We start from the raw sequence: 27,404 nt of genomic DNA, 5'->3' as shown, positions 1-27,404 counted from the left end.
GCTAGGAGCTCACTGATCTCAAAAGTGGAGGTCAATAGTCCCCCAACTGAATAAAGCTGCAAGGTATATGCACAACTGCTGATTGATTCCTTCTCACTGGGACCTCCATAGGTTACCAAGGCCTAAACATGGCTATGTTCAGAACTCCCATAGAGAGATACTGTTTCTCCATTACTATGAATAGGAAAATGGAGAATTTGTGGATAGGAAGAAAGGAGGGCATATTCTAAAAAAGCATTTTCCCCTTAAAGGGGTACTCCGGCCCTGAGACATCTTATCCCTTACAGCAGGGGCCCCACCGCTGGGGACCCCCGCAATCTTGTATTCGCCACCCCCCTGTTTGAGCTGCATGCTGCGGTGCCAGCTCACAAACAGCCGGGTGGTGACCATGGGGCTGGAGAATCGTGACGTCATGACTCTGCCCCCGTGTGACTTCACCCCCCCCGCTATGCATGCCGTCACGCCCCCTCCCATAGACTTGCATAGCGGGGGTGGGGGTGACGTTACACAGGGGCGGAGTCTTGACGTCACAATACTCCGGCCCCGTGGTCGCCACTCAGCTGTTTGTGAGCTGGCACCGCGGCATGCAGCTCAAACAGGTGGGTGGCGAATACAAGATTGCGGGGGTCCCCAGCGGCGGGACCCCCACAGTGAGACATTTTATCCCCTATCCTTTGGTTAGGGGATAAGATGTCTCAGGGCCGGAGTACCCCATTAAAATAAGTACCCACAAGTTCTTGGGTCTTCCTCTTTGTTGAAATTATGAAATGTTTCTTCACTTGTTAAGTTATAGATGCCATAGCAGCCTCTTGCACTGGTCATTTGCACACCTTTGCCTTTTTTCTTATTTCTTTTTCATGATACATTGTTTAATAATTCTCCAGTGAGTATTTATTCCAAATGTTCTTGCACATTCTGTACCCACAGTGTAACTGAGACAAAGTGGAGACCAAAGGTTAGATAAGGCAATAAATACGGCTTCTTCACTTCGCTGCCAGATTTCTGCATTGTCCTCAGCTCCGGTCACAGCTATGGATTTGGGGTTCTCTTTAGCTTCCTATTTTGTGCTGGTTTTAACTCTTCTCTATATCCTGAATGTCTTCAAAAGTTGGAATAAAAATCATGTCACAAATTTTCCTCCTGGACCCAGATGTTTGCCGCTCATTGGGAATTTGCACCTTTTGGATCTAAAGAAGCTTCACGTCACTTTTTTAGAGGTAAGGACACTTATTTATTTTAAGTGTGAAGAATGCACAGGGAGGGTGCAAGGATTTTTTTGACCCTAGGCGAAAGCTAATTTTGCCACCTCCTGATCCCGCCCATTGGAACAGCTCTTTGACACTCCCCCCTTACTACTGGGATGACACACTGTAACAACCCTCCTCCTCATGTAATTACCTCACTACTGGGGTGATACACTGTAACAAACCACCTCCGTATGTAATCTCATTACTACTGGGGTGACACTCTGTAACAAACCTCCTCCTCATGTAATCTCCTTACTGCTGGGGTGAAACACTGTAACAAACCTCCTCCTCATGTAATATCCTTACTACTGGGGTGACACACCGTAACAAACCACCTACCCATGTAATCTCTTTACTAATGGGGTGACACACTGTAACAAACCTCCTCCTCATGTAATCTCCTTACTACTGGGGTGATACACTGTAACAAACCTCCTCCTCATGTAATCTCCTTACTACTGGGGTGACACACCATAACAAACCCCCTCCACATGTAATCTCCTTACTACTGGGGTGACACACTGTAACAGACCTCATCCTCATGTAATATTTTTACTACTGGGGTGACACACTGTAACAAATTCCCTCCTCATGTAATCTCCTTACTACTGGGGTGACACACTGTAACAAACCCCCTCCTCATGTAATCACCTTACTACCGGGGTGACACACTGTAACAAACATCCTCCTCATGAAATCTCCTTACTACTGGGGTGACACACTGTAACAAACCTCCTCCTCATGTAATCACCTTACTACTGGGGTGACACACTGTAACAAACCTCCTCCTCATGTAATCACCTTACTACTGGGGTGACACACTGTAACAAACCTCCTCCTCATGTAATCACCTTACTTCTGAGGTGACACACTGTAACAACCCTCCTCTTCATGTAATCACCTTACTACTGGGGTGACACACTGTAACAACCTCCTTCTCATGTAATCTCCTTACTACTATGGTGACACCCTGTAACAAACCCCCTCCTCATGTAATTACCATACTACTGGGGTGACGAGCTGTAACAACCAAACATAATTGTACACTTACACATGCTGTAAGAATCGGCACACAAGCCCCCACACCCAGTAGTGCCATCATTGTGCTCAATAGCCCGAGCAGTGGTGGAGTTTGTGATGTTATGAGGAAGAGGACATCAGTGATCATGCCTGTCTGCCTCTGAGGAGTATGTTGCCACTGAAAGGAGCACTCCTCCGAGGCAAACAGAAGTGATTGCTCTGGAGCAGGAGGAGGTTGGGCTGGATGTATGGAGGTGCGCACAATGTCAGGATGCTGGATGGACCTGACCTGCCTGTCTGCCTTGGAGGTGGCACTGCACTCCTTAAGCAGCTGAAGAATGCAGATTATTATGGTACTGGGGGTGGCGAGAGTGGTGCTGGATGGGTGGGTGCTTCAGATGAACGGGTGCTTCGGATGAGCGGCGGGTGCTTCGGATGCTGGCTGGCTACTAACTTTCTTGTAACAGGCAGAGCGGCACCCCCATCAAAAGGGCACTCTAGGCTGCTGCCTATTTTGCCTATAGGCAGAACCGGCTATGAGAATGCATTGTATAAATCCTGGGATTATTGTACTATAAAAGCAAGAGACAAGAAATGGATGCAAGGTATCTATAAGATGTACTGGGACATGTTCATACAATATATTTCAAGATGTTTTTCATGTTTTTTTAAGCTTGCAGAGAAATACGGCCCAGTGTTTAGTATCCAGATGGGTATGAAAAAAATGGTGGTCTTAGCCGGATATGAGACTGTGAAAGAGGCTCTTGTCAATCGTGCTGAAGAGTTTGGAGAACGAGGGGTTCTTAGAATATTTAAGAACATAGACAAAGGAATGGGTGAGTTATTTTTTATTTCATTCATAGCATAAATATTACATTGAATGAACACAAAATGAATAAACCTATTCAACCTCAAGGTCAAGCATAGTCTAAATAGCTGTAATATTAATACAGTATTTTCCAGTTACTATGCCTGGTAAGGTGGAGGTTGCTGATAGGGAAGAGCGAATTGAATCTTAACGAATCTGAATTAGTTACGAATTTCATGAAAAATTTGCTATGCCATGAATCCGAATATCGCTGCAATTCGATCGCACATATCGCTTCATTAAACTCCATTTTGTGCGGTGCAGGCCCCAGGGCATCTAAGATGGCGGCTCCACATGTCAGGACATGGGGCAAAGAACTCTGTGAAGGCAGGAACATGGGTAGGTGGGATGACCCTGAATCACATGCAGCCAGCCAGCAGCCAGCCACCCCTGTGATGTCACAGCCCTATATCATCGGCAGCCATCTTGCGGCCAGTCACATCAGCGTTCTATTGCAGAGAAAGAGGGACAGAGAGCAGTGTGTTGCACAGAAAAGCATTTTTACAGCAGTGATTCACCTCAAGGCCCTCATCATGTCAGGCAGAGAGGTGCCAGTATGTGCACAGAGGAGTGGCAGAGGCCTAAATTCATCAGGCGCAGGCAGAGGTCCAAGCAGACTAGGGGCGTGTGGCAGCAGGAGTCGAAGCAAGAGGCCTGAGCTCCCGGTATCAGCTAGCGGTCGTGTCTCGACCAGCAACCCATCTGCCGTCATTGATTGGTTAACTCGGTCATCCAGTTCATCACCAGTGACATCTGACACCCCCAGTCAACAGTCGGTGGGTTCCTCAGACACAACCCTGAGTTGGCATGGCTCGGGAGCAGTCCCTGTCTTCCCTTTGCCTCTGTCCTATGCTGTTCCCTCCCCCCACAGAAGTATCTTATGCTGTGGGTTCAGCTCCACTATTTAGTGAGGACGATCTACTAGAGGACAGTCAGCAGCTACTGCCCAGCCAAGAAGTGGAGGAGACATCCACTGCTTCCTCCGTTAGGCGGGAAAGTAATGATGCGGAGAGTGACGTGGGAGGTGGTGTTGCGAGCGTTCAGGCTCCTGAAGTAGGCACTGTTGAGGAACCTGAGGAGGACATCAGTGACGTGCAGACACAACTCGATGATGATCACACTTGGGAGACGGGTGCAGAAGGGGCTTCATCATCATCAGAGGGTTGCAGTTTGCCCGTGAGGCAGCAGCTGAGCCAGCAAGGTGATAGCATGGTTGGTAGTCAGCATGGTGGCAGAAGTGGGAAGTCTGGAGCCAAATGTCCGGGGGAGACCACCTGCTTTGCGGCTGCCCTGGAGGCACTGCGGCAGTTTTTCATCAAGTATCCAGAGGATGTTTACATGGCCACATGCAATTTTTAAAAATATCTTTAATCTTTGCAATTGTGAGGCCCTATGGTCTCGTCCAGCTGCCGCCACCTCCAGGCTGTGTCATTCTGTCACCATATGGTCTCCTCTTGCTGTTGCCACTTTCAGGCTTGGTCATTCTACCACATTTTGGTCTCCTCATGCTGGTGCCACCTCCAGGCTGTGTCATTGTGCCGCCATGTGGTCTCCTCATGCTGCTGGCACATTACATAACATTTTTTATGTTAGTCTATTTAAAATCTACAATTTAAATTTTAAAATATATCTTTAATATTTTCAATTGTGAGGCCCTAAGTCTTGTCAGGCTGCTGCCACCTCCAGGCTTGGTCAAACTGTGACTATATGGTCTCCTCTTGCTGACGCCAATCCCAGGCTGTGTTATTCTACCACATTATGGCTTTCACATTCTGCTCCACCTCCATGCTGTGTCATTGTGCCACCATATGGCCTCCTCATTGTTACGCCGAGCGCTCCGGGTCCCTGCTCCTCCCCGAAGCGCTCGCGGCGTTTCTCTCCCTGCAGTGCCCCGGTCAGACCCGCTGACCGGGAGCGCTGCACTAACATGGCCGGCGGGGATGCGATTCGCATAGCGGGTCGCGCCCGCCCGCGAATCACACCCCAGGTCACTTACCTGTCCCGGTCCCCGGCTGTCATGCTCTGGCGCGCGCAGCTCCGCTCTCTAGGGCGCGCGCGCGCCAGCGCTCTGAGATTTAAAGGGCCAGTGCACCAATGATGGTGCCTGGCCCAATCACCCTGATTAGCTGCACCTGTTCCTTGCCCTACTTATGCTCACTTCCCCTGCACTCCCTTGCCGGATCTTGTTGCCTTGTGCCTTGTGAAAGCTTTACTGTGTTACCAATACTGTGTTCCAGACCTGCTGCTATCCCACCTTGACTACGAACCTTGCCGCCTGTCCCGACCTTCTGCTACGTCTGACCTTGCTCTTGTCTACTCCCTTGTTCCGCGCCTATCTCAGCAGTCAGAGAGGTTGAGCCGTTGCCAGTGGATACGACCTGGTTGCTACCGCCGCTGCAAGACCATCCCGCTTTGCGGCGGGCTCTGGTGAATACCAGTAGCAACTTAGAACCGGTCCACCGACACGGTCCACGCCAATCCCTCTCTGGCACAGAGGATCCACCTCCTGCCAGCCGAATCGTGACAGTAGATCCGGCCATGGATCCCGCTGAGGTTCCCCTGCCAGCTGTCTCTGACCTCACCACGGTGGTCGCCCAGCAATCCCGACAGATCGCCCATCTAAGTCACCAGCTGTCGGAAGTGTCCACCATGGTACAGCAACTTCAGTCGCAGCTACAGCATCTGCAACAGCAGCTACCATCTCCTCCACCAGCTCCTGCACCTCCTCCGCAGCGAGTGGCCGCTCCTAACCTCCGCTTGTCCCTGCCGGACAAATTTGATGGGGACTCTAGACTCTGCCGTGGTTTTCTGTCACAATGTTCCCTTCATTTGGAGATGTTGTCGGACCAATTTCCTACAGAACGGTCGAAGGTGGCTTTCGTGGTCAGTCTCCTGTCTGGGAAGGCTTTGTCTTGGGCCACACCGCTCTGGGACTGCGATGACCCTGTCACCGCCTCTGTACACTCCTTCTTCTCTGAGGTTCGCAGTGTCTTCGAGGAACCAGCCCGAGCTTCTTCTGCCGAGACTGCCCTGCTGAACCTGGTCCAGGGTAATTCTTCAGTAGGCGAGTACGCCATCCGATTTCGTACTCTCGCTTCCGAATTATCTTGGAACAACGAGGCTCTCTGCGCGACCTTTAAAAAAGGCCTATCCAGTAACATCAAAGATGTGCTGGCCGCACGAGAGATTCCTGCCAACCTGCATGAACTTATCCATTTGGCCACCCGCATTGACATGCGTTTTTCGGAAAGACACCAGGAGCTCCGCCAGGAAAAAGACCTTAATCCCTGGGCACCTCTCTCTCGGTATCCCTTGCAATCTACCCCTGTGCCTCCCGCCGAGGAGCCTATGCAAGTAGATCGGTCTCGCCTGACTATTGAAGAGAGGTCTCGCCGTAGGGATAAAAATCTATGTCTGTACTGCGCTAGTACCGAACATTTCTTGGTGAATTGCCCTATTCGTCCTCCACGTCTGGAAAATGCATGCACGCAACCTGCTCATGTGGGCCTGGCGTCTCTGGGTACGGAGTCTGCTTCTCCATGTCTCTCTGTGCCCGTACGGATTTCTCCTTCTGCCAACTCCTCCTTCTCTGCTGTGGCCGTCTTGGACTCTGGTTCTTCTGGAAATTTTATTCTGGCCTCTTTGCTTGATACGTACTGCATCCCGGTGACCCGTCTCATCAAGCCGCTCTATATTTCTTCGGTCAACGGAGTCAAGCTGCACTGCACTGTGCGTTATCACACAGTGCCCCTGCTTATGAACATTGGACCACATCTCGAGGAAATTGAATTTTTGGTTTTGCCCGGCTGTACCTCTGAAATCCTCCTCGGTTTGCCATGGCTCCAGCACCATTCTCCCACCCTTGACTTGACCACCGGGGAGATCAAGAATTGGGGTCCTGCTTGCCGCAAAGAGTGCCTCACGTCTGCTCCCAGCCCTGTCCGTCGATCCTCAGTGTCTCCTCCTGTGCCTGGTCTCCCCAAGGCCTGTCAGGACTGTGCCGTGCCCCCTCATAGTCCCCGTCCTGGTTACACTCTACCCCGTGCCAAGCCTCACCCTCTGCCCCCCCTCCCCATTCCCACTCCTTCTGACCGGTCTGCCATTCTTGTTAAAACCCAGGACTTCACTGTCCCCCAGAAGGAGACTCTACAATCACTCCCGATGTCCTCGTCCTCTGTGGAGCAACATCCCGACAAAAAGAGGGGGAGACCTAAGGGGGGGGGGGGGTACTGTTACGCCGAGCGCTCCGAGTCCCTGCTCCTCCCCGAAGTGCTCGCGGCGTTTCTCTCCCTGCAGCGCCCCGGTCAGACGCGCTGACCGGGAGCGCTGCACTAACATGGCCGGCGGGGATGCGATTCGCATAGCGGGTCGCACCCGCCCGCGAATCGCACCCCAGGTCACTTACCTGTCCCGGTCCCCGGCTGTCATGCTCTGGCGCGCGCGGCTCCGCTCTCTAGGGCGCGCGCGCGCCAGCGCTCTGAGATTTAAAGGGCCAGTGCACCAATGATGGTGCCTGGCCCAATCACCCTGATTAGCTGCACCTGTTCCTTGCCCTACTTATGCTCACTTCCCCTGCACTCCCTTGCCGGATCTTGTTGCCTTGTGCCTTGTGAAAGCTTTACTGTGTTACCAATACTGTGTTCCAGACCTGCTGCTGTCCCACCTTGACTACGAACCTTGCCGCCTGTCCCGACCTTCTGCTACGTCTGACCTTGCTCTTGTCTACTCCCTTGTACCGCGCCTATCTCAGCAGTCAGAGAGGTTGAGCCGTTGCCGGTGGATACGACTTGGTTGCTACCGCCGCTGCAAGACCATCCCGCTTTGCGGCGGGCTCTGGTGAATACCAGTAGCAACTTAGAACCGGTCCACCGACACGGTCCGCGCCAATCCCTCTCTGGCACAGAGGATCCACCTCCTGCCAGCCGAATCGTGACACTCATGCTGTTGGCACCTTAAATTAAACTTATAAAATGTTAATCTATTTTAAATCTTCAATTTAAACTTTACAAAATATCTTTAATCTTTTCTATTGTGAGGCCCAATGGCCTCGTCAGGCTGCTGCCACCTCTAGGCTCTGTCATTGTGACGACATGTCACTCCTTGTTATATTGGGTTTTGTGGTCATACAGTATTAGATTAAAGAAAACCTATCGGGATGCACCAAACTGACACACTGACACAATATATAATGAATAAATATAAATCTTTATTGTTACCAAATAGAATAAAACATGACAAAAAATCAGCAGCAGCCAGAAAGAAAAAAACTCAAGACATAGAGATCAAATATTGTCATCAAATCAGCACATAGGATAACATATAGATATAAACATATGATACTCAGTAAGATACTCAGTAAGAGGTGGACTTAAAAAGAACCACAATGCATATGTATAGGTATACACCTATAAAAATCTCAGTAAACTAATGTAAACAAGAAGGACATATTCAAAAGCATAGCATGTAAAGTGTCATTTGACAAGTACTATTGGCAGTATGAATACAGGGAGACAAGGATGTTTACCATACAAGTCTGAGGGGAAAGAAACCACCTCAATAAGAGTTGGAACATCGGTTGTCAGTGTGACAGAAATAATCAAATGAAACTGTCCATGCATCTAGCCATCTGACACCTAGCTATACTAACATGAGTCAGGAGCCTACCCCTATGTTGTTTCGCTCGCTTTCTCAGGGAGTGTCTCATGGAGCGTAAACGGAAGTTTATATACATGGTATCAACCAATAAGAAAAGGTTCTATATGAATAAAATACCTGGTGCAGCTGTGCGCGCTGTTCACGTGGCCTGTAAAGGTCTGCGCCATCTTGTGTTCACCTGCGCATGCGCACGGAACCCCAGGGGTGCGTACATATTGACGTCACCACGATGGTAGTGGGCGCACGCGCAGTAAACACAAGAAGCTGTAATTGGCAAGGTAATATCCAACGCATGCGCAGACTAATTAATAAGCTGGGTGTCACGATTCGGCTGGCTGGAGGTGGATCCTCTGTGCCAGAGAGGGATTGGCGTGGACCGTGTTGGTGGACCGGTTCTAAGTTGCTACTGGTATTCACCAGAGCCCGCCGCAAAGCGGGATGGTCTTGCAGCGGCGGTAGCAACCAGGTCGTATCCACCAGCAACGGCTCAACCTCTCTGACTGCTGAAGATAGGCGCGGTACAAGGGAGTAGACAAGAGCAAGGTCGGACGTAGCAGAAGGTCAGGGCAGGCAGCAAAGATCGTAGTCAGGGGCAACGGCAGAAGGTCTGGAACACAGGCTAGGAACATACAAGGAAACGCTTTCACTGGCTCAATGGCAACAAGATCCGGCGAGGGAGTGCAGGGGAAGTGAGGTATAAATAGGGAGTGCACAGGTGAACACACTAATTAAGCCTGCTGCGCCAATCAGTGGTGCAGTGGCCCTTTAAATTGCAGAGACCCGGCGCGCGCGCGCCCTAAGGAGCGGGGCCGCGCGCGCCGGGACAAGACCGACGGAGAGCGAGTCAGGTACGGGAGCCGGGATGCGCATCGCGAGCGGGCGCCTCCCGCATCGCGAATCGCATCCCGGCTAAGAGAGGTATTGCAGCGCACCCGGTCAGCAGGTCTGACCGGGGCGCTGCAAATGCGAGGATGTTGCGAGCGCTCCGGGGAGGAGCGGGGACCCGGAGCGCTCGGCGTAACAGTACCCCCCCCCCCCCCTTGGGTCTCCCCCTCTTCTTGGAGCCTGAGAACCTGAGGATAAGACTTTTGTCTAGGATGTTGTCCTCAGGTTCCCAGGATCTCTCTTCTGGGCCACAGCCTTCCCAATCCACCAAGAACATTTTTTTTCCTCTTACCGTCTTGGAGGCCAGAATCTCCTTCACGGAGAAGACGTCAGAAGAACCGGAAACAGGAGTGGGAGAAACAAGTTTGGGAGAGAAGCGGTTAATGATGAGGGGTTTAAGGAGAGAGACATGGAAGGCATTGGGAATACGAAGAGAAGGAGGAAGAAGGAGTTTGTAAGAGACAGGGTTAATCTGGCACAAGACTTTGAAAGGACCAAGATAGCGTGGTCCCAGTTTGTAACTGGGGACACGAAAGCGGACATATTTAGCGGAGAGCCATACCTTGTCTCCGGGAGCAAAAATGGGGGGAGTTCTTCTTTTCTTATTGGCAAACCTTTTCATGCGGGATGAAGCCTGTAAAAGAGAATTTTGGGTCTCTTTCCATATGGTGGAAAGATCACGAGTCACTTCATCCACAGCGGGCAAACCAGAGGGCAAGGGAGTAGGGAGGGGGGGAAGAGGGTGACGGCCGTACACCACGAAAAATGGGGACTTAGCAGAAGATTCGGAGACTCTGAAGTTGTATGAGAATTCGGCCCATGGTAGAAGATCTGCCCAGTCATCCTGGCGGGAGGAAACAAAATGCCGTAAATAGTCACCCAGGACCTGGTTAATTCTTTCTACTTGCCCATTGGATTGGGGATGATAAGAAGAAGAGAAGTTTAATTTAATCTTGAGCTGTTTACAGAGGGCCCTCCAGAATTTAGACACGAATTGGACGCCTCTATCCGAGACAATATGCGTGGACAAACCGTGAAGGCGAAAAATGTGTACAAAAAATTGCTTTGCCAACTGAGGCGCTGAAGGAAGACCAGGAAGAGGTATAAAATGTGCCATCTTGGAAAATCGATCAACGACCACCCAAACAACTGTGTTGCCACGGGATGAGGGCAAGTCTGTAATAAAGTCCATACCAATCTGTGACCAAGGCTGTTCGGGGACAGGCAGAGGGTGAAGGAGGCCAGCAGGCTTCTGGCGAGGAGTCTTATCCCGGGCACAGACAGTACAGGCCCGCACAAAATCAACAACATCCGTCTCCAGAGTCGGCCACCAATAAAAACGAGAGATGAGTTGCAAGGATTTTTTGATGCCCGCATGGCCTGCGAGGTGGGAGGAGTGTCCCCATTTGAGAACCCCGAGACGCTGACGTGGAGAAACGAAGGTCTTCCCTGGAGGAGTTTGTCTGATGGAGGCTGGAGAAGTGGAGATCAGACAGTCCGGAGGAATGATGTGTTGTGGAGAGACCTCTACTTCAGAGGCATCAGAAGAACGAGAGAGGGCATCGGCCCTAATGTTCTTGTCAGCAGGGCGAAAATGAATTTCAAAGTTAAAACGGGCAAAGAACAACGACCACCTGGCCTGGCGAGGGTTCAGTCGTTGGGCAGACTGGAGATAGGAGAGATTCTTGTGATCAGTGTATATGATAACTGGAAATTTTGATCCCTCCAGCAGATGCCTCCATTCCTCAAGCGCCAATTTAATGGCCAGTAGTTCTCGATCCCCGATGGAGTAATTTCTCTCCGCTGGAGAGAAGGTCCTAGAAAAAAAAACACAAGTAACAGCATGCCTGGAAGAATTTTTTTGTAGAAGGACAGCTCCAGCTCCCACTGAGGAGGCATCTACCTCCAATAGGAAGGGTTTAGATGGGTCAGGTCTGGAGAGCACGGGGGCAGAAGAAAAGGCAGACTTGAGATGTTTAAATTCGTCTTCCGCTTGGGGAGACCAGGACTTGGGATTGGCATTTTTTTTGTTAAAGCCACGATAGGAGCCACAATAGTGGAAAAGTGTGGAATAAATTGTCTGTAATAATTGGTGAACCCCAAAAAACGTTGGATAGCACGGAGTCCGGAGGGGCGTGGCCAATCTAAGACGGCAGAGAGTTTATCTGGGTCCATTTGTAGTCCCTGGCCAGAGACCAAGTATCCTAGGAAAGGAAGAGATTGACATTCAAAGAGACATTTCTCCATTTTGGCATAAAGTTGATTGTCCCGAAGTCTCTGAAGAACCATGCGGACATGCTGGCGGTGTTCTTCTAAGTTGGCAGAAAAAATCAGAATATCGTCCAGATAAACCACAACACAGGAATATAAGAGATCACTAAAAATTTCATTAACAAAGTCTTGGAAGACGGCAGGGGCGTTGCACAGGCCAAAGGGCATGACCAGATACTCAAAGTGTCCATCTCTGGTGTTAAATGCAGTCTTCCATTTGTCCCCCTCCCTGATGCGGATGAGATTATAAGCCCCTCTTAAGTCCAGTTTGGTAAAGATGTGGGCACCTTGTAGGCGATCAAAGAGTTCCGATATAAGAGGTAAGGGGTAGCGTTTTTTTACCGTGATTTTATTAAGTCCGCGGTAATCAATGCAAGGACGTAGGGAGCCATCTTTTTTGAACACAAAAAAAAAATCCAGCTCCGGCAGGAGAGGAGGATTTACGGATAAACCCCTTTTTTAAATTTTCCTGGATGTACTCCGACATGGCTAGAGTCTCTGGAGCAGACAGAGGATAGTTTCTGCCCCGGGGTGGAGTAGTACCCGGGAGGAGGTCAATAGGACAGTCATAAGGCCTGTGAGGAGGTAAAGTCTCAGCTTGCTTCTTGCAAAAGACGTCAGCATAGTCCATATAAGCCTTAGGAAGACCAGATACAGGGGGAACCACAGGGTCACGGCAGGGAGTACTGGGAACCGATTTAAGACAGTCCTTGAGACAAGAAGTACCCCAGTTCTTGATTTCTCCTGTGGACCAATCAAGGGTTGGGGAATGGCGTTGAAGCCACGGTAATCCAAGAAGAATTTCAGAAGTGCAGTTGGAGAGGACCAAAAATTCATTTTTTTCATGATGAGGTCCGATGCACATTAGGAGAGGTTCCGTGCGGTAACGCACGGTGTAGTCCAATCTTTCATTGTTAACAGAATTGATGTAGAGGGGTCTGGCGAGACTGGTCACCGGGATGTTGAACCTGTTGATGAGAGAGGCCAAAATAAAATTTCCTGCAGATCCAGAATCCAAGAAGGCCATAGCAGAGAAGGAGAAGGTAGAGGAAGATATCCGCACAGGCACAGTAAGGCGTGGAGAAGCAGAGTTGACATCAAGAACTGTCTCACTTTTGTGCGGAGTCAGCGTACGTCTTTCCAGGCGGGGAGGACGGATAGGACAATCCTTCAGGAAGTGTTCGGTACTGGCACAGTACAGGCACAGATTCTCCATGCGGCGTCGTGTCCTCTCTTGAGGTGTCAAGCGCGACCGGTCAACTTGCATAGCCTCCACGGCGGGAGGCACAGGGACGGATTGCAGAGGACCAGAGGAGAGAGGAGCCGGGGAGAGAAACCGCCTTGTGCGAACAAAGTCCATATCCTGGCGGAGCTCCTGACGCCTTTCGGAAAAACGCATGTCAATGCGGGTGGCAAGATGAATAAGTTCATGCAGGTTAGCAGGAATTTCTCGTGCGGCCAGCACATCTTTAATGTTGCTGGATAGGCCTTTTTTAAAGGTCGCGCAGAGGGCCTCATTATTCCAGGATAATTCGGAGGCAAGAGTACGGAATTGGATGGCGTACTCGCCAACAGAAGAATTACCCTGGACCAGGTTCAGCAGGGCAGTCTCAGCAGAAGAGGCTCGGGCAGGTTCCTCGAAGACACTTCGAATCTCCGTGAAGAAGGAGTGTACAGAGGCAGTGACAGGGTCATTGCGGTCCCAGAGCGGTGTGGCCCATGACAGAGCTTTCCCAGACAGAAGGCTGACTACGAAAGCCACCTTAGACCTTTCAGTAGGAAACTGGTCCGACATCATCTCCAAGTGCAGGGAACATTGCGAAAGAAAGCCACGGCAAAACTTAGGGTCCCCATCAACCTTATCCGGCAAGGATAATCGTAGGCCGGAAGTGGCCACTCGCTGCGGAGGAGGTGCAGGAGCTGGCGGAGGAGATTGTTGCTGAAGCTGTGGTAATAGCTGCTGTAGCATCACGGTCAGTTGAGACAGCTGGTGGCCTTGTTGCGCTATCTGTTGCGACTGCTGGGCGACCACCGTGGTGAGGTCGGCGACAACTGGCAGTGGGACTTCAGCGGGATCCATGGCCGGATCTACTGTCACGATTCGGCTGGCTGGAGGTGGATCCTCTGTGCCAGAGAGGGATTGGCGTGGACCGTGTTGGTGGACCGGTTCTAAGTTGCTACTGGTATTCACCAGAGCCCGCCGCAAAGCGGGATGGTCTTACAGCGGCGGTAGCAACCAGGTCGTATCCACCAGCAACGGCTCAACCTCTCTGACTGCTGAAGATAGGCGCGGTACAAGGGAGTAGACAAGAGCAAGGTCGGATGTAGCAGAAGGTCAGGGCAGGCAGCAAGGATCGTAGTCAGGGGCAACGGCAGAAGGTCTGGAACACAGGCTAGGAACATACAAGGAAACGCTTTCACTGGCACAATGGCATCCAGATCCGGCGAGGGAGTGCAGGGGAAGTGAGGTATAAATAGGGAGTGCACAGGTGAACACACTAATTAAGCCTGCTGCGCCAATCAGTGGCGCAGTGGCCCTTTAAATTGCAGAGACCCGGCGCGCGCGCGCCCTAAGGAGCGGGGCCGCGCGCGCCGGGACAAGACCGACGGAGAGCGACTCAGGTACGGGAGCCGGGATGCGCATCGCGAGCGGGCGCCTCCCGCATCGCGAATCGCATCCCGGCTGAGAGAGGTATTGCAGCTCACCCGGTCAGCAGGTCTGACCGGGGCGCTGCAAATGCGAGGATGTTGCGAGCGCTCCGGGGAGGAGCGGGGACCCGGAGCGCTCGGCGTAAAACACTGGGCATGCGTGGAAAGAATCAGCCCGTACTCAACGGGCGCAAGCATACTGGTAATAATAGTATTAGGAGCACTCAATTTAAAGAATGGACAGCACAAACCACATATAGTGAAGACAAAAAAGTGCAAAGTGCCCAAAATAAAATAAAGTGGTCATGCAGATGAAAACGTGAAACGCACAATAAGGACGCAAGGTAAGGTATAATGATGATACTACATAGTAATAGATTTAAGATGAACGTGAAACATGAATACATAATGAATAAAGTGCATGTATGCATATGCATATAAGTGCATATAAGTGTATCAATATAAGTGTATTTACACATATGTATGTGTAAAAAATAAGTGAAGTAGTAAAACATGTTGCAAAAATAATGATTATAGTGTGATATGAATGAGTGCATCTAGTCCAGCACCTAACTCAGAATCCACAGACATGCCAGTATTAGATGAAAGTAAACGCTTTGGGCACGCGGGACATTAAACTTGTGAATCTAATCAAATTCTTAAATTTTAATTAAAAATATTGATGTCATCTTTTCAAGACTGGGGCTCTATGGTCGTCATGAGATACAAGTACGAGCTTTTACACTGTAGCCACTTCTAGCTTTATGTGCCCACTTATCCAATAGCATAGAAGCTGAATATGCTCCTTTCCAAGTTGCTGGTACTGCAGTCCCTCCATTTTTCAAGTGGACACTCAGAGCAAGGGGGTGCGCTGAGAGGCAGGGGCTGGGACAGGTGGTAGCTGGCCCCGCAGCGGAACGCCAGCTCAATTTTAAGATACAACTAGGAGCTTTTCCATAGTTTACACTGCAGCAGATATACACTATTGGAGCTGGAATTACTGTGGCTGCTGGCACCAGACTTGCCTTTCAATGGGTCCTCAAAAAAGAATTTAAAGTTTGCTCATTCCTATTACCAGGCTCTTTCATTGTGCCGCCACATGATCTCCTCATGCTGCTGGCACATTAAACTTGTGAATCTATGCGACATTTCTATTTAAATGAAAAAAATCCATGTAAACTTTTCAAGACTGAGGCCTCATGGTTGTCGTCATATATTACCTCTGTAATTACCACAAGCATCCAATGAAATAGGTTGGAGCGATAACAATGAACCATAACTGATTAATTGAAATTTGCAGTTCCACACAGAGTAAGACTGCAGCTGAGAGGCATGGGCTGGAACTGATGGTAGCTCGCCTCGCGGCGAACCGCCAGCTGGATGGGCTCACCAGAATGGGTCCTCAAAAAAGGATTTAAAAAAATGTATATAAATTAAAATTTAATTAAATAAAAATTACATAAAAAATCTCTTTAATCTCTTCAATTGTGATGCCATACGGTCTCCCTGCTACCACATCCAGACGCTCTGCGGCAGGGATTCTATTAGTGACGCCAGTAATCCGCATGTCATACTGAATAACAGTATTATTTCACTAACACAGCAAACTCCCTATGAGTGTTTTGACAAGGAAAAGTGTTCTACACCCCTATTGAGGCTCTCTGTAGCCAGAAAATTGTTCCAGAAAATTTGGCAAATCAAATTTTTCAAAAATTCACTAATTTCTAGTTGCTGACCTTTGGCTCTCCGATGTGTAATGAATTGTCAATGTATACAATGGTCAGCACTTTTGCTCACATTATACCACATTGTAAGTATCTGCTGTTATAGTTTAAATTCAAGGTAATTTAATGCCTTAGGTAGATTAAATATATGGTGTCCACAATCCATACATGACTTGCTTTAAAACCCAATATCTTTGGGAAAGATATCTCTCAATGAACATGACTTGGCTGTTTTGTCTATCTGACTGGTCAGCAGAATAGTTGCGGTTTTAAAGGGGTACTCTGGTGGAAAACAATTTTATTTTAAATCAACTGGTGCCAGAAAATTAAACAGATTTGTAAAATACTTCTATTCAAAAATCTTAATCTTTCCAGCACTTATCAGCTGCTGTATGCTCCACAGGAAGTTCTTTTATTTTTTAATTTATTTTCTGTCTGACCACAATGCTCTCTGCTGACACCTCTGTCTATCTAAGGAACTGTTTAGAGAAGGATAGGTTTGCAATGGGGATTTACTCCTACTTTGGATAGTTCCTGACATGGACAGGTGTCAGCAGAGAGCACTATGGTCAGACAGAAAATAAATTAAAAAAGAAAAGAACTTCCTGTGGAGCATGCAGCAGCTGATAAGTGCTGGAAGGAATAATATTTTTATATAGAAATAATTTACAATTCTGTGTAACTTTCTGGCACCAGTTGATTTTAAAAAAAATAAATAAAAATGTTTCCCCCCAGAGTACCCCTTTATGTCTGATAGTTCAGTGTGGGGCAGTTACAACCGATAATGAATGCGGCTTTAAAGGAATACTGTAGTGGAAAATAAGTTATCCCCTATCAGAATGACAGGGGATAAGTTATAGATCGCGGGGGGTCCGACCGCTGGGTTCCCCCACAATCTTCTGTCAGGGCCCCGGCAGTCCGCATGGATGGAGCGTTCTGTCCCCACGTCTCTATGGGATACATGGGGGGGGGGGCATGTCGGCCACCGCGTCATGCTGGGGACGGACAGGCCCCCTTCCTGCAGATTGCTGGGGCCCCGTACCGGAGATCGTGGGGGATCCCAGCAGTTAGACCCCTGCGATCTATAACTTATCCCCTATCCATCTCATAGGGAATAACTTATTTTCCACTACAGTATTCCTTTAACCCTTCCAATGCCCTTCACCATTGGCATTCTATGGCCTGGACCACCAGGGATTCTGACTTTTAGCCACTAAGTGCTTGTGCTTACCAGGCATTCTTACATTAACCCATTCACATTAATTGATCATCTAGAATATTGTCATTAACTCTTTCACTGTCCAAACTATTAACCCAATTATTGCCCTAGACCACCATGGATGTAGACAATAACCTTGATTGCCGTAGAACTGGATGTTGTTAAATAATGTATAACTAAGTAGTATTTAGCCCTGTATATCTGGCTGCTTCAAAGTTATTTATTAGGGCACTGTACGTTATGTTAATATTTATTTGATGTTGGTTGAGTTGCCCATGACCCTAACAGCCCAAGCTGAGAACGGCAAGCAGCCCAAAGTTGCCCAAAGGAAATTGGGAGGGCGGGGGGGGGGGGGTTTTGGTGTGTGAGGCATGGGGAGTTTTAGCTGAACTTTTGCCCAAAAACCTTAGTTTTGTACCTGCCCGAATGCCCAATTAGGCACATCAGCCTCATGGGGGTGGAAGTGGTGCAGGTATCATTGAGTTAGGGGAGATTGCATGCAGTTATTAAATTAATGATCTCCCCCCCCCCATATTGAACTCAAGGAACATGGTGTTGTTTACACTAGAGTACACTATATTGTACAACAACAGAGCTTGCCCCGCCCCTGAAGACAGACCATCAATGCTCCCTGTAACCATTTAAAGTAAAATTTTCTTTGGTAGACTTCTAAAGTACTAATATTTTTAATATTTTAGGAATAGCTTTTTCAAATGGCAAAAACTGGAAGATTATGAGAAGATTCACAATAACCACATTACGGGATTTTGGAATGGGAAAAAGTACCATAGAACAGAAAATTGCGGATGAATGTGCCTACTTGACTACTCATTTTGCATCCTTTAAAGGTAGAGTATGATGATCCTAATATTGTCACTATTAGAAAACGAATCTCATGAAACAAGATATCTGAAGAGGTTGTCTGTGATAAAAAAAATGGCTGCTTTTTTCTTAAAAACAGAACATCGCCAGTCTACAGGTTGTGTGTGTTAAAGGGGTACTCCAGAGATTGTCAAGTTATCCCCTATCCTCAGACCTCATGAAATGTTGCAGAAATCTATTCTTAGGCACACCTGTGACAGTCAATTTGCGACAAGCTAAGCAAAAAAAAAAAAAAGCTCAACCTCCAATGATAAATTTTCTCTCTGTGTTTTTCTAGTTCTAGAAAACCCCTTTTACAGTTTGCTTATATGGCCAAAAAAAAAAAATATACAACTTGAGGAAAAAGACATCAGACACACATTAATCATGGGGGCTGAAAGCTTCACCCCCCCCCCCCTCCACTTTACCAGACATGAGTAATATACAGTGAATGGGTCATGATAGGTTGGAGTCCTGTTACAGGTTTTCCATTGGCCTCTCATTGTTTTACTAATATTTGTTCATTATTGTCTTTTTAGGGAAGCCATTCGACAACTTTATGATCCTGAATGCTGCTGTGGCCAATATAATTGTGGCAATTTTACTTGGGAATCGAATGGACTATGATGACCCCCAATTTAGGAGACTGTTAAGTTTGACAAATGAGAATGTTAGACTTTTAGGATCTCCAAAGGTTTCGGTAATATCATTGACTTTACATTCTTTATTTTTGTCTTGTTACTGATGAAAATGATTCTTGCATAAACATCTTTGGCTAGGTTTATAAATATAGTATAGTGTAGTTTGTCTCTGTGTTGGTCCCACTTTGGTTTTGGCATAAATACTGTCCAAAATGAGGACCAATATCAGTTCCAAAAACTTACCAAAATACTATATATAGATGAACCCAGTCTGAAAGCATAGCTGTCAATTCAAGTGACATTTCAGGATGTGTTGCCCTGTGTGTGTACATGAGGAGCAGCACAATGTATTGCCATTATATATTACCATATAACTTGTATATGGTATTTTCCAGTAGATTTCTGCTCCGCAGGCCTTACCTCTAATTTGCAATTCTCCCAGAGCTGGTGGACAGAGCTCCCCTCCCCCTCCATAGACTTCTTTTGCTTGTCTTGTGCATACACAGGACAAAGCTGATCTCATTCTCAGAGGAAAAGATTTGAGTAGCAGTAGGGAGGGGTGATAACGAGAAAGAAGCATTTTTGTTTAATAAGATATATTAAAAAGTTTTTTTTTATTTGCTTGCACTATTGATCTATGCAAAATTTGTATAAATGACACAATGCCTATTTAAGCAAATTGTGTGTATATAGTTTAGAGCAACAGGGATTGATAACATGAGAAAGAAGCATTTTTGTCTAATAAGATATATTACAAAGTTTCTTATATTCACTTGTACTATTGATCTACAAATGACACAGAGTCTATTTTAGGGTACGTTCACACTGCAGAATCTCTGCTCACAGAATTCCGCGAGCAGAGATTCTGCCTGGTGGCCGCCGTGCCGAAAATACTTGTCACTGCAACGTCACCATTGATGGCTATGCAGTGCTCGCGGAATTCCACACAAAGGATGAACATGTTCATTCTCTGTGCGGAACAATTTCAGCGGCAGAATATTGCGCTGCTGAAATTCCTCAGTGTGAACGGGTCTTGCGGAAGACCCATTCACACTAATGGTATTGTTTAATGCGCAGAATTCCACTCACGGAATTCCACTCATGAAATTTAGCTGGAATTCCGCAGTGTGAATGTACCCTAAAGTGAATCTTACCTTTTAACATCATGTCATTTATAGGTTAAAAAGCTCATTGCTGAACTATATTTAATATAACTGTAAAGTGGTTAAAACTTAGTTTGATAGATACAGACCTCCACATCCCTTATACAAATATAGAATTAAAACATTACATTATAAATACTCACAGCAAGGAAAAAGAGAAAATGGTATCAAAGAACAAACTTACTAAAATTATAAAATATATATATATATATATATATATATATATATATATATATATGTTCTGAAAATAAAATGCTAAATGCATAAAAACTAACTAAATACACTGTCAAAATGCTATATGCATAAAAAAATAAATACACTGTCAAAATTGCTGTTTGTTTTCTGGTCACCTTCCAGAAAGGCATCAGAAATGTTCAATCTGCAAAAAGCTAAATCTCACACAGGTCCAGCATTAGAAAAATAATGAAGAGTTAGTTTTGAAAAAATGGCAACAAAAACAAAACAAAAAAGTTAAACACGACAAAAACTATCACCATAATCAAATTGACCTGTAGAATGAAATTAACATTCATACGACATCCGGAACTCCATAAAAATGTCTCTCTTCGACCAAAAATATAGTTATTGGCCCTCATTTACAAAGACTGGAGTGTGGGTTAGGTTTTCTTTTTCAGTGTACTCATCTTTTTTTTCCCTTGTGATTTACTAATCTGTCGCCCAATTTCCCTTTCTTTCTGTCGCACAAAATGTATTCTGTGTGACAGAAAAAAGTCTCTGCAAATTCTGACTACATTAGTGCTTGTACTACTACCCCCATCATGAAACAGGGTCTGTTCCATGTTGGGGGTAGTAGTAGAGGGGCTGAGGGATTGATCGCACCGGGTCTCACTTCTGAGACCCGATCCGATCAGATGTTATTAAGCAGGGGAGCGGGCGGCATGTTCCGATCCCCTGCAATGTACTGTAAACTTTCATTTTTAAGTTCCCCACCAGGAGCCCTGAATGGCCGGGACCGAGGAGCCAATCCGGGCTCCTGGCAGAGTTTTAATATAGAAGCGCTGTGGTGGGCAAAGATGTATAGAATCGCTGGGGGGGGTATATATCTGGCCCCTCCAGCGTTTCTATATATCTTTCCCCCTGCTGCGCTATATCAAACTTAGTGGCCGCTGCACTTGAATAAATGTACTGCCCCCCCCCAGCGCGATTATATATCTATACTGACCCCCGCTGTGCATATACTGACTCCCGCTGCGCATATTTATATATATACTGCCTCCCCCAAGCTGCGCATATTAATCTTCATCTTCTCCCTCCACTGGCTGCCAATGAATGAAAACTCTATTAGCGGGGGAGCAGAGGGGTGATGCCCGCTCTCGATGCTAAGAGTTTGTCATTCATAGCGGTCAGCAGCTGCATATCATGCTGTGGGGGTCAGACATATGGATATATGTCTGACCCTCACATCATACATATACAAATGCCGGCTCACCGCTATGAATAACAAGTAAGCTATTGGCAGCAGCAGCGCGAGCCTCCGCTCCCTGCACTGCTTTACTTGTCATTCATAGCGGTGAGCTGGCACCTGTATGATAGTAGCCATTTCCTTCAATGTATAAAAGCAAGGATGTGAATTTTAGTCAAAACAGCAAACAAAGTGCACAAAACAAAAAATAAATTGAAACAAAAGTATAATTCATTTGAAAAATTTCCATAGTGTTTCTTATGTCAGCAAGTGTACCTGTATATATAACTTCCTAAGAGTCTAGATCATCCAGAAGAAATATGCACTTAAGATAGATAGACGAAGCACTCACCATAAATACTGTAATGACTTAAGGCTTTATTCATGACAAAACAGTTCACTTAAACAATGACAGGTACACAGGGAGTAGTAGATGGAACAGGTGAGGCTGGGGGCATTCACAGGGGAGGCGACATGTTTCGGTGACATGTTTCGCATTCTACAGCCCTTCGTCATAGAGCGCAAAGCATGTTGCCTCTCCTTACCACTTTTGTCGCCTCCCCTTATGATTCTCAGTATGGAAATGCAGCTGGGAGTCTTCTTTTTCCTGAAAAATAAAATTACAGAGTAAAAATTAAATGTCACAAGTACACAGGGAACAGGAGGTGGAACAGGTAAGGCTGGGGGTGTTCTCAGAGATGGTGACATGTTTCGGCGACATACATGTTGCCGCCCCTTACGTCTTTTGTTAGATTCTCAGTATGGAAATACAGATGGGAGTCTCCTGTTTCCTGAAAAATAAATTAGAGAGTAAAGAAATCCACAGGAGGTGGAACAGGTGAGACTGGGGGCGTTCACAGAGGCAGCAACATGATTCCGTGACATGTTTCGCACTCTACGGCCCTTCGTCTGGCCCGTATGGGCCAGACAAAGCACCATAGAGTGCAAAACATGTAGCTGCCCCTTACAACTTTTGTCATCGCCCCTAACAAATTTTGTTGGATTCTTAGTATGGAAATACAGGTCTGAGTCTCCTGTTTCCAGAAAAATAAATTAGAAAGTTAAATTATGTGACAAGTTCACAGGGCACAGGAGATCGAACAGGTGAGGCTGGGGGCTTTCACAGGAGCGGCATCATGTTTCGGTGACATGTTCTGTGCTCTATGGCCCTTCATCTGGCCCGTACGGGCCAGATGAAGCGCCATAGAGTGGGAAACATGTCACCGCCTCTTACAACTTTTGTTAGATTCTCAATATGGAAATACAGCTGGAAGTCTTCTGTTTCCTGAAAAATAAATTAGAGAGTAAATGACATCACAGGTACACAGGCAACAGGAGGGGGAACAGGTGAGGCTGGGGGCGTTCACAGGGGCGGCGACATGTTTCGGTGACATGTTTCGTGCTCTACGGCCCATTTTTAGTCAGGCACATACAGTAACATACATGCAATTAAGGCTGGGGGCGATCACAGGGGTGGCGATATGTTTCACGCTCTATGGCACTTCGTCTCGCCCGTACGGGCCAGACAAAGTGCCGTAAAGCGTGAAACATGTTGCTGCCCCTGTGAACGCCCCCAGTCTTAAGTGCATGTATGTTACTGTATGTGCCTAACTAAAAATATTAGACATATTAAAATATTCCTGTCCCTGAGGAGCGAGAGAAGACATCAGGGCTGCCGTAGTGAGGTGTGCAGGGAGGAAGATCAGCCTATCACTGCTGAGCTTCATCCTACTTATAACAAACTGCTTTGATTATTTTAACAGCTCTTCAACCTTTTCCCGTTCCTTGGGTTTATCCCTGGCGGTCAAAAAACAGTAAAGAAAAATGTTAAGGAATTATATGACTATATCCGAAGAACATTTGTGGAACATCTAAAGGACTTGGATGAAAACGATCAAAGAAGTTTCATTGACGCGTTCCTTGTGAGACAAAAAGAGGTAGAGTGCACCCAATGTTATCATGTGATATAATATGGAGGTAAATGTCACATACAGTATATTCTTTCCATACAAGTGGGGAGAGATCTTCACTATGACTCATAATACAGGAAATTTCTTTTTGTCACAGATTAAATTAGTTCTGAACTTACCAAAAAGTCAGGAATGCAGCAAATCAAAAACTTTTAATTTACAATTCTTTTCACATAAATCTCTCAAAATGACGGCCACTACTTCTACTACTTCTACTACTAGCACTACACTACAATACTGCACATCTCCTGCCTTGTCCATCAAGTTCCATACTGTACTGCAACTATTAATACTACTGTTACTACTACTAGCCCAATACAACCATGCATCTGCTTCCTTTTTTTTTTATCATGTCCTATACTCTATTGCTATTACTACTACTACTACTACTACTACTACTACTACTACTATTTGTACTACTAGCACAATACATCTGCGCATCTCCTTCATTGTGCATCAAGTTCTATACTGCAGTACAATTACTACCACTTCTACTAATACTATTACTACTTCTACTACTAGCCATATACAACCACGCATCTCCATCCTTGTCCATCATATTCCATACTTTACTGCTACTACTACTACTACTTCTACTACTACTACTACTACTTCTACTACTACTACTACTACTGCTAGCACAATACAACTGCGCACTAGCCCTATACAACCACTCATCTTCTTCCTTGTCCATCATGTTCCCTACTGCACTACTATAACTACTACTATAACTACTACTAGCCCTACATAGCCGCACATCCGCACATCTACTGCCTTGTCCATTGTATTCCATACTGTACTACTACTACTACTACTACTACTGCGCATCTCCTTCATTGTCCATCAAGTTCTATACTCTACTGCCATTACTACTACTACCCCCGCTTCTACTAATACTACTACTACTTCTACTACTATTTCTACTACTAGCCCTATGCAACCACTCATCTCCTCCCTTGTCCATCATGTTCCATACTGTACTGATATAACTACTTCTACTACAACTACTACTAGCCCTACACAGCCGCACATCTACGGCCTTGTCCATGGTATTCCATACTGTACTGCTACTACCACTACTACTACTACTTCTACTACAACTACTACTATTACTACTGCTACTACTACTACTACTGCTACTACTACGTCTACTACTACTGCAACTACTACTTCTACTACTAGCACAATGCTGCATGTAATGCATCTCCTTCCTTGTCCATCATGTTCTATACTGTACTGCATTTACTACTACTACTTATACTAATACTATTACTACTTATACTAGTACTAGCCCAATAAAACCATGCATCTCCTTCCTTGTCCATCATGTTCCATACTGTACTGCTATTACTACAACTACTACTAGTACTACTACTTGCCCTACACAGCCACACATCTCCTGCCTTGTCCATCATATCCCATACTGTACTGCTACTACCAATACTACCACTATTATTATTACTACTACCTCTATTACTACTACTATTTCTACTGCTAGCACAATACAACTGCGCATCTCCTACATTGTCCATCAAGTTACATACTGTACTACTACTATTACTACTACTGGTACTACTACCCCTAAACAGCCGCACATCTATTGCCTTGTCCATCATGTTCCATACTGCAGTACTCCTACTACTTCTACTACTATTACTACTACTACTCATATCCTTACACAGCCAGACATCTCCTGCCTAGTCAATCATGTTCCATAATGTACTGCTGCTGCTAGAAACCCAGAATGCATAGACTTAATGTAAAAATCTGAAACTGAGGAGACCCCAGAGCTTCATACATGACTTTCCAGGACAATTGGATTATTTTATATCAGACTGAAATTATTCAGATTAAATCAAATCTTAAGCGATTTCAAACAAATTGGAACTGAGACAAATTTTAAGAAATTGGCTCATCTGTAGGGGGCATCCAAAGATACTTATTTTGGCACCCATTCAATCACACAGTAATAAACTGTATTCCTTTAGACATCCATTGATTCCTAATATGTCTAAAATATTCATCATCCAATTGGTCCTTAAATAACACAGCGACGGCTTCTACTCTTGTACCTGAAGAATATAATATATTGTAACATCATTAACTCTTCACTCTCTATTATTCAGGAAACAGGAGACTCCCAGCTGTATTTCCATACTGAGAATCTAACAAAAATCGTAAGAAACTTGTTTTCAGCAGGAATGGAGACAACATCTACTACTCTGCGCTGGGGACTCCTTCTGATGATAAAATATCCAAAAATACAAGGTATGGGAGATAAATCCTGGTTATATCACAACATGTTTCTGTATGTATACTCTCTCCAGAAACTAAGGTCCAGCACCACAGCTCTAATAATCAAGACCTCCTTTAAACGTATACCAGCTGACAGCACGGGTACCTGTATATACAACTTATCACAGTCCGATGGTGCTAACCTCTTAAGAGTCCAGACCATCCATTATCAATATGCACTTAAAGGGGTACTCCATTGGTAAAAAAAAAAAAAATGAAATCAACTGATGCCAGAAAGTTAACCAGATTTGTAAATTACTTCTATTTAAAAATATTAATCCTTCTAGTACTTATCAGCTGCTGTATACTACAGAGGTCTTTTCTTTTTGAATTTCCTTTCTGTCTGACCACAGTGCTCTCTGCTGACACCTCTGTCCATGTCAGGAACTGTCCAGAGCAGGAGAGGTTTGCTATGGGGATTTGCTCCTACTCTGGACAGTTCCTGATATGGACAGATGTGTCAGCAGAGAGCATTGTGGTGAGACAGAAAGGGATTTTAAAAAGAAAATAACTTCCTGTTCAGCATACAGTAGCTGATAAGTACCGGAAGGATTAAGATTTTTAAATAAAAGTAATTTACAAATCTGTTTAACTTTCTGGCACCAGTTGATAAAAAAAAAAAAAAGATAGATAGATGAGGCACTCACCATAAATACTCTACTGACTTCAGGCTTTATTCACAACATAACAGTTCACTTGAACAAGGACAGAGGGATCAGAAGGGGGAAGAGGTGAGGCTGGGGGCATTCACAGGGGTGGCGACATGTTTGGCAACATGTTTTTTGCTCTACGGCCCTTCGTCTGGCCTGTATGGGCGCAAAACATTTTGCTGCCCCTTACGACTTTTTTTGCCGCCCCTTACAAATTTGTTAGATTCTCAGTATGGAAATACAGCTGGGAGTCTCCTGTTTCCTGAAAAATAAATGAGAGAGTAAAGAGAAAATGATGTCACAGGTACACACAGAACAGGAGGTGGAACAGGTGTTGCTGGGGGCATTCAAAGGGCCAGAAACATGTTTTGGTGACATTTTTCATGCTCTACGGTCCTTTGTCTGGCCTTTGCTGGCCAGATGAAGCGCCATAGAGCGTGAAACATGTCGCCGCCCCCTGTGAACGCCCCCAGCCTCACTTGTTCCACCACCTGCTATCTTATGCATGTAGGTTACTGTATGTGCCTGACTAAAAAAGTTAGACTGTCCCTGTAATACAAACTATAATCAAACCTTATTCATTATGTATTCGGAATCACAAGCTAAAAACCTAAATAACATATCCTTCTGTATCCCCCATGACAGATGCTCCTTCTCTGTGCTTTAGGGATATTGCATGGATCTCAAATCACCATCTGTATAAATATTCACATATAGGTGTATAAACAAAGATATGGTGCACAATTAAACAGATGTGGTTGTAGTTCAACGTCCAAAACTTATGGTACCCTTGCTTCTGTATTGGCAAAGTAACACATCTTTCCCTGTGCTTTACAGACATAGTATGTATCAAAATCACTATT

At 46.1% G+C, this 27,404-nt stretch overlaps 1 protein-coding gene across 1 annotated transcript in view; it reads left to right on the top strand.

Annotated features, from left to right (window-relative positions):
• Positions 1 to 938: 938 nt before the first annotated feature.
• LOC130360961 (uncharacterized) overlaps positions 939 to 27,404 on the top strand; it is an 87,744-nt gene continuing 61,278 nt past the window's right edge. The window contains exons 1-6 of the mRNA XM_056563517.1: positions 939 to 1,217; positions 2,941 to 3,103; positions 18,237 to 18,386; positions 18,939 to 19,099; positions 23,390 to 23,563; positions 25,723 to 25,864. Of these exons, the coding sequence (XP_056419492.1) occupies positions 1,032 to 1,217; positions 2,941 to 3,103; positions 18,237 to 18,386; positions 18,939 to 19,099; positions 23,390 to 23,563; positions 25,723 to 25,864 (976 nt within the window). The 5' untranslated portion in view covers positions 939 to 1,031. The remainder of the gene's footprint in view (positions 1,218 to 2,940; positions 3,104 to 18,236; positions 18,387 to 18,938; positions 19,100 to 23,389; positions 23,564 to 25,722; positions 25,865 to 27,404) is intronic.

Source organism: Hyla sarda, chromosome 3, assembly GCF_029499605.1.
Source record: "Hyla sarda isolate aHylSar1 chromosome 3, aHylSar1.hap1, whole genome shotgun sequence".
Classification (NCBI taxonomy): Eukaryota; Metazoa; Chordata; class Amphibia; order Anura; family Hylidae; genus Hyla; species Hyla sarda.
Note: the sequence above shows the minus strand (reverse complement) of the source record. Positions and strands in the feature narration are given on the sequence as shown.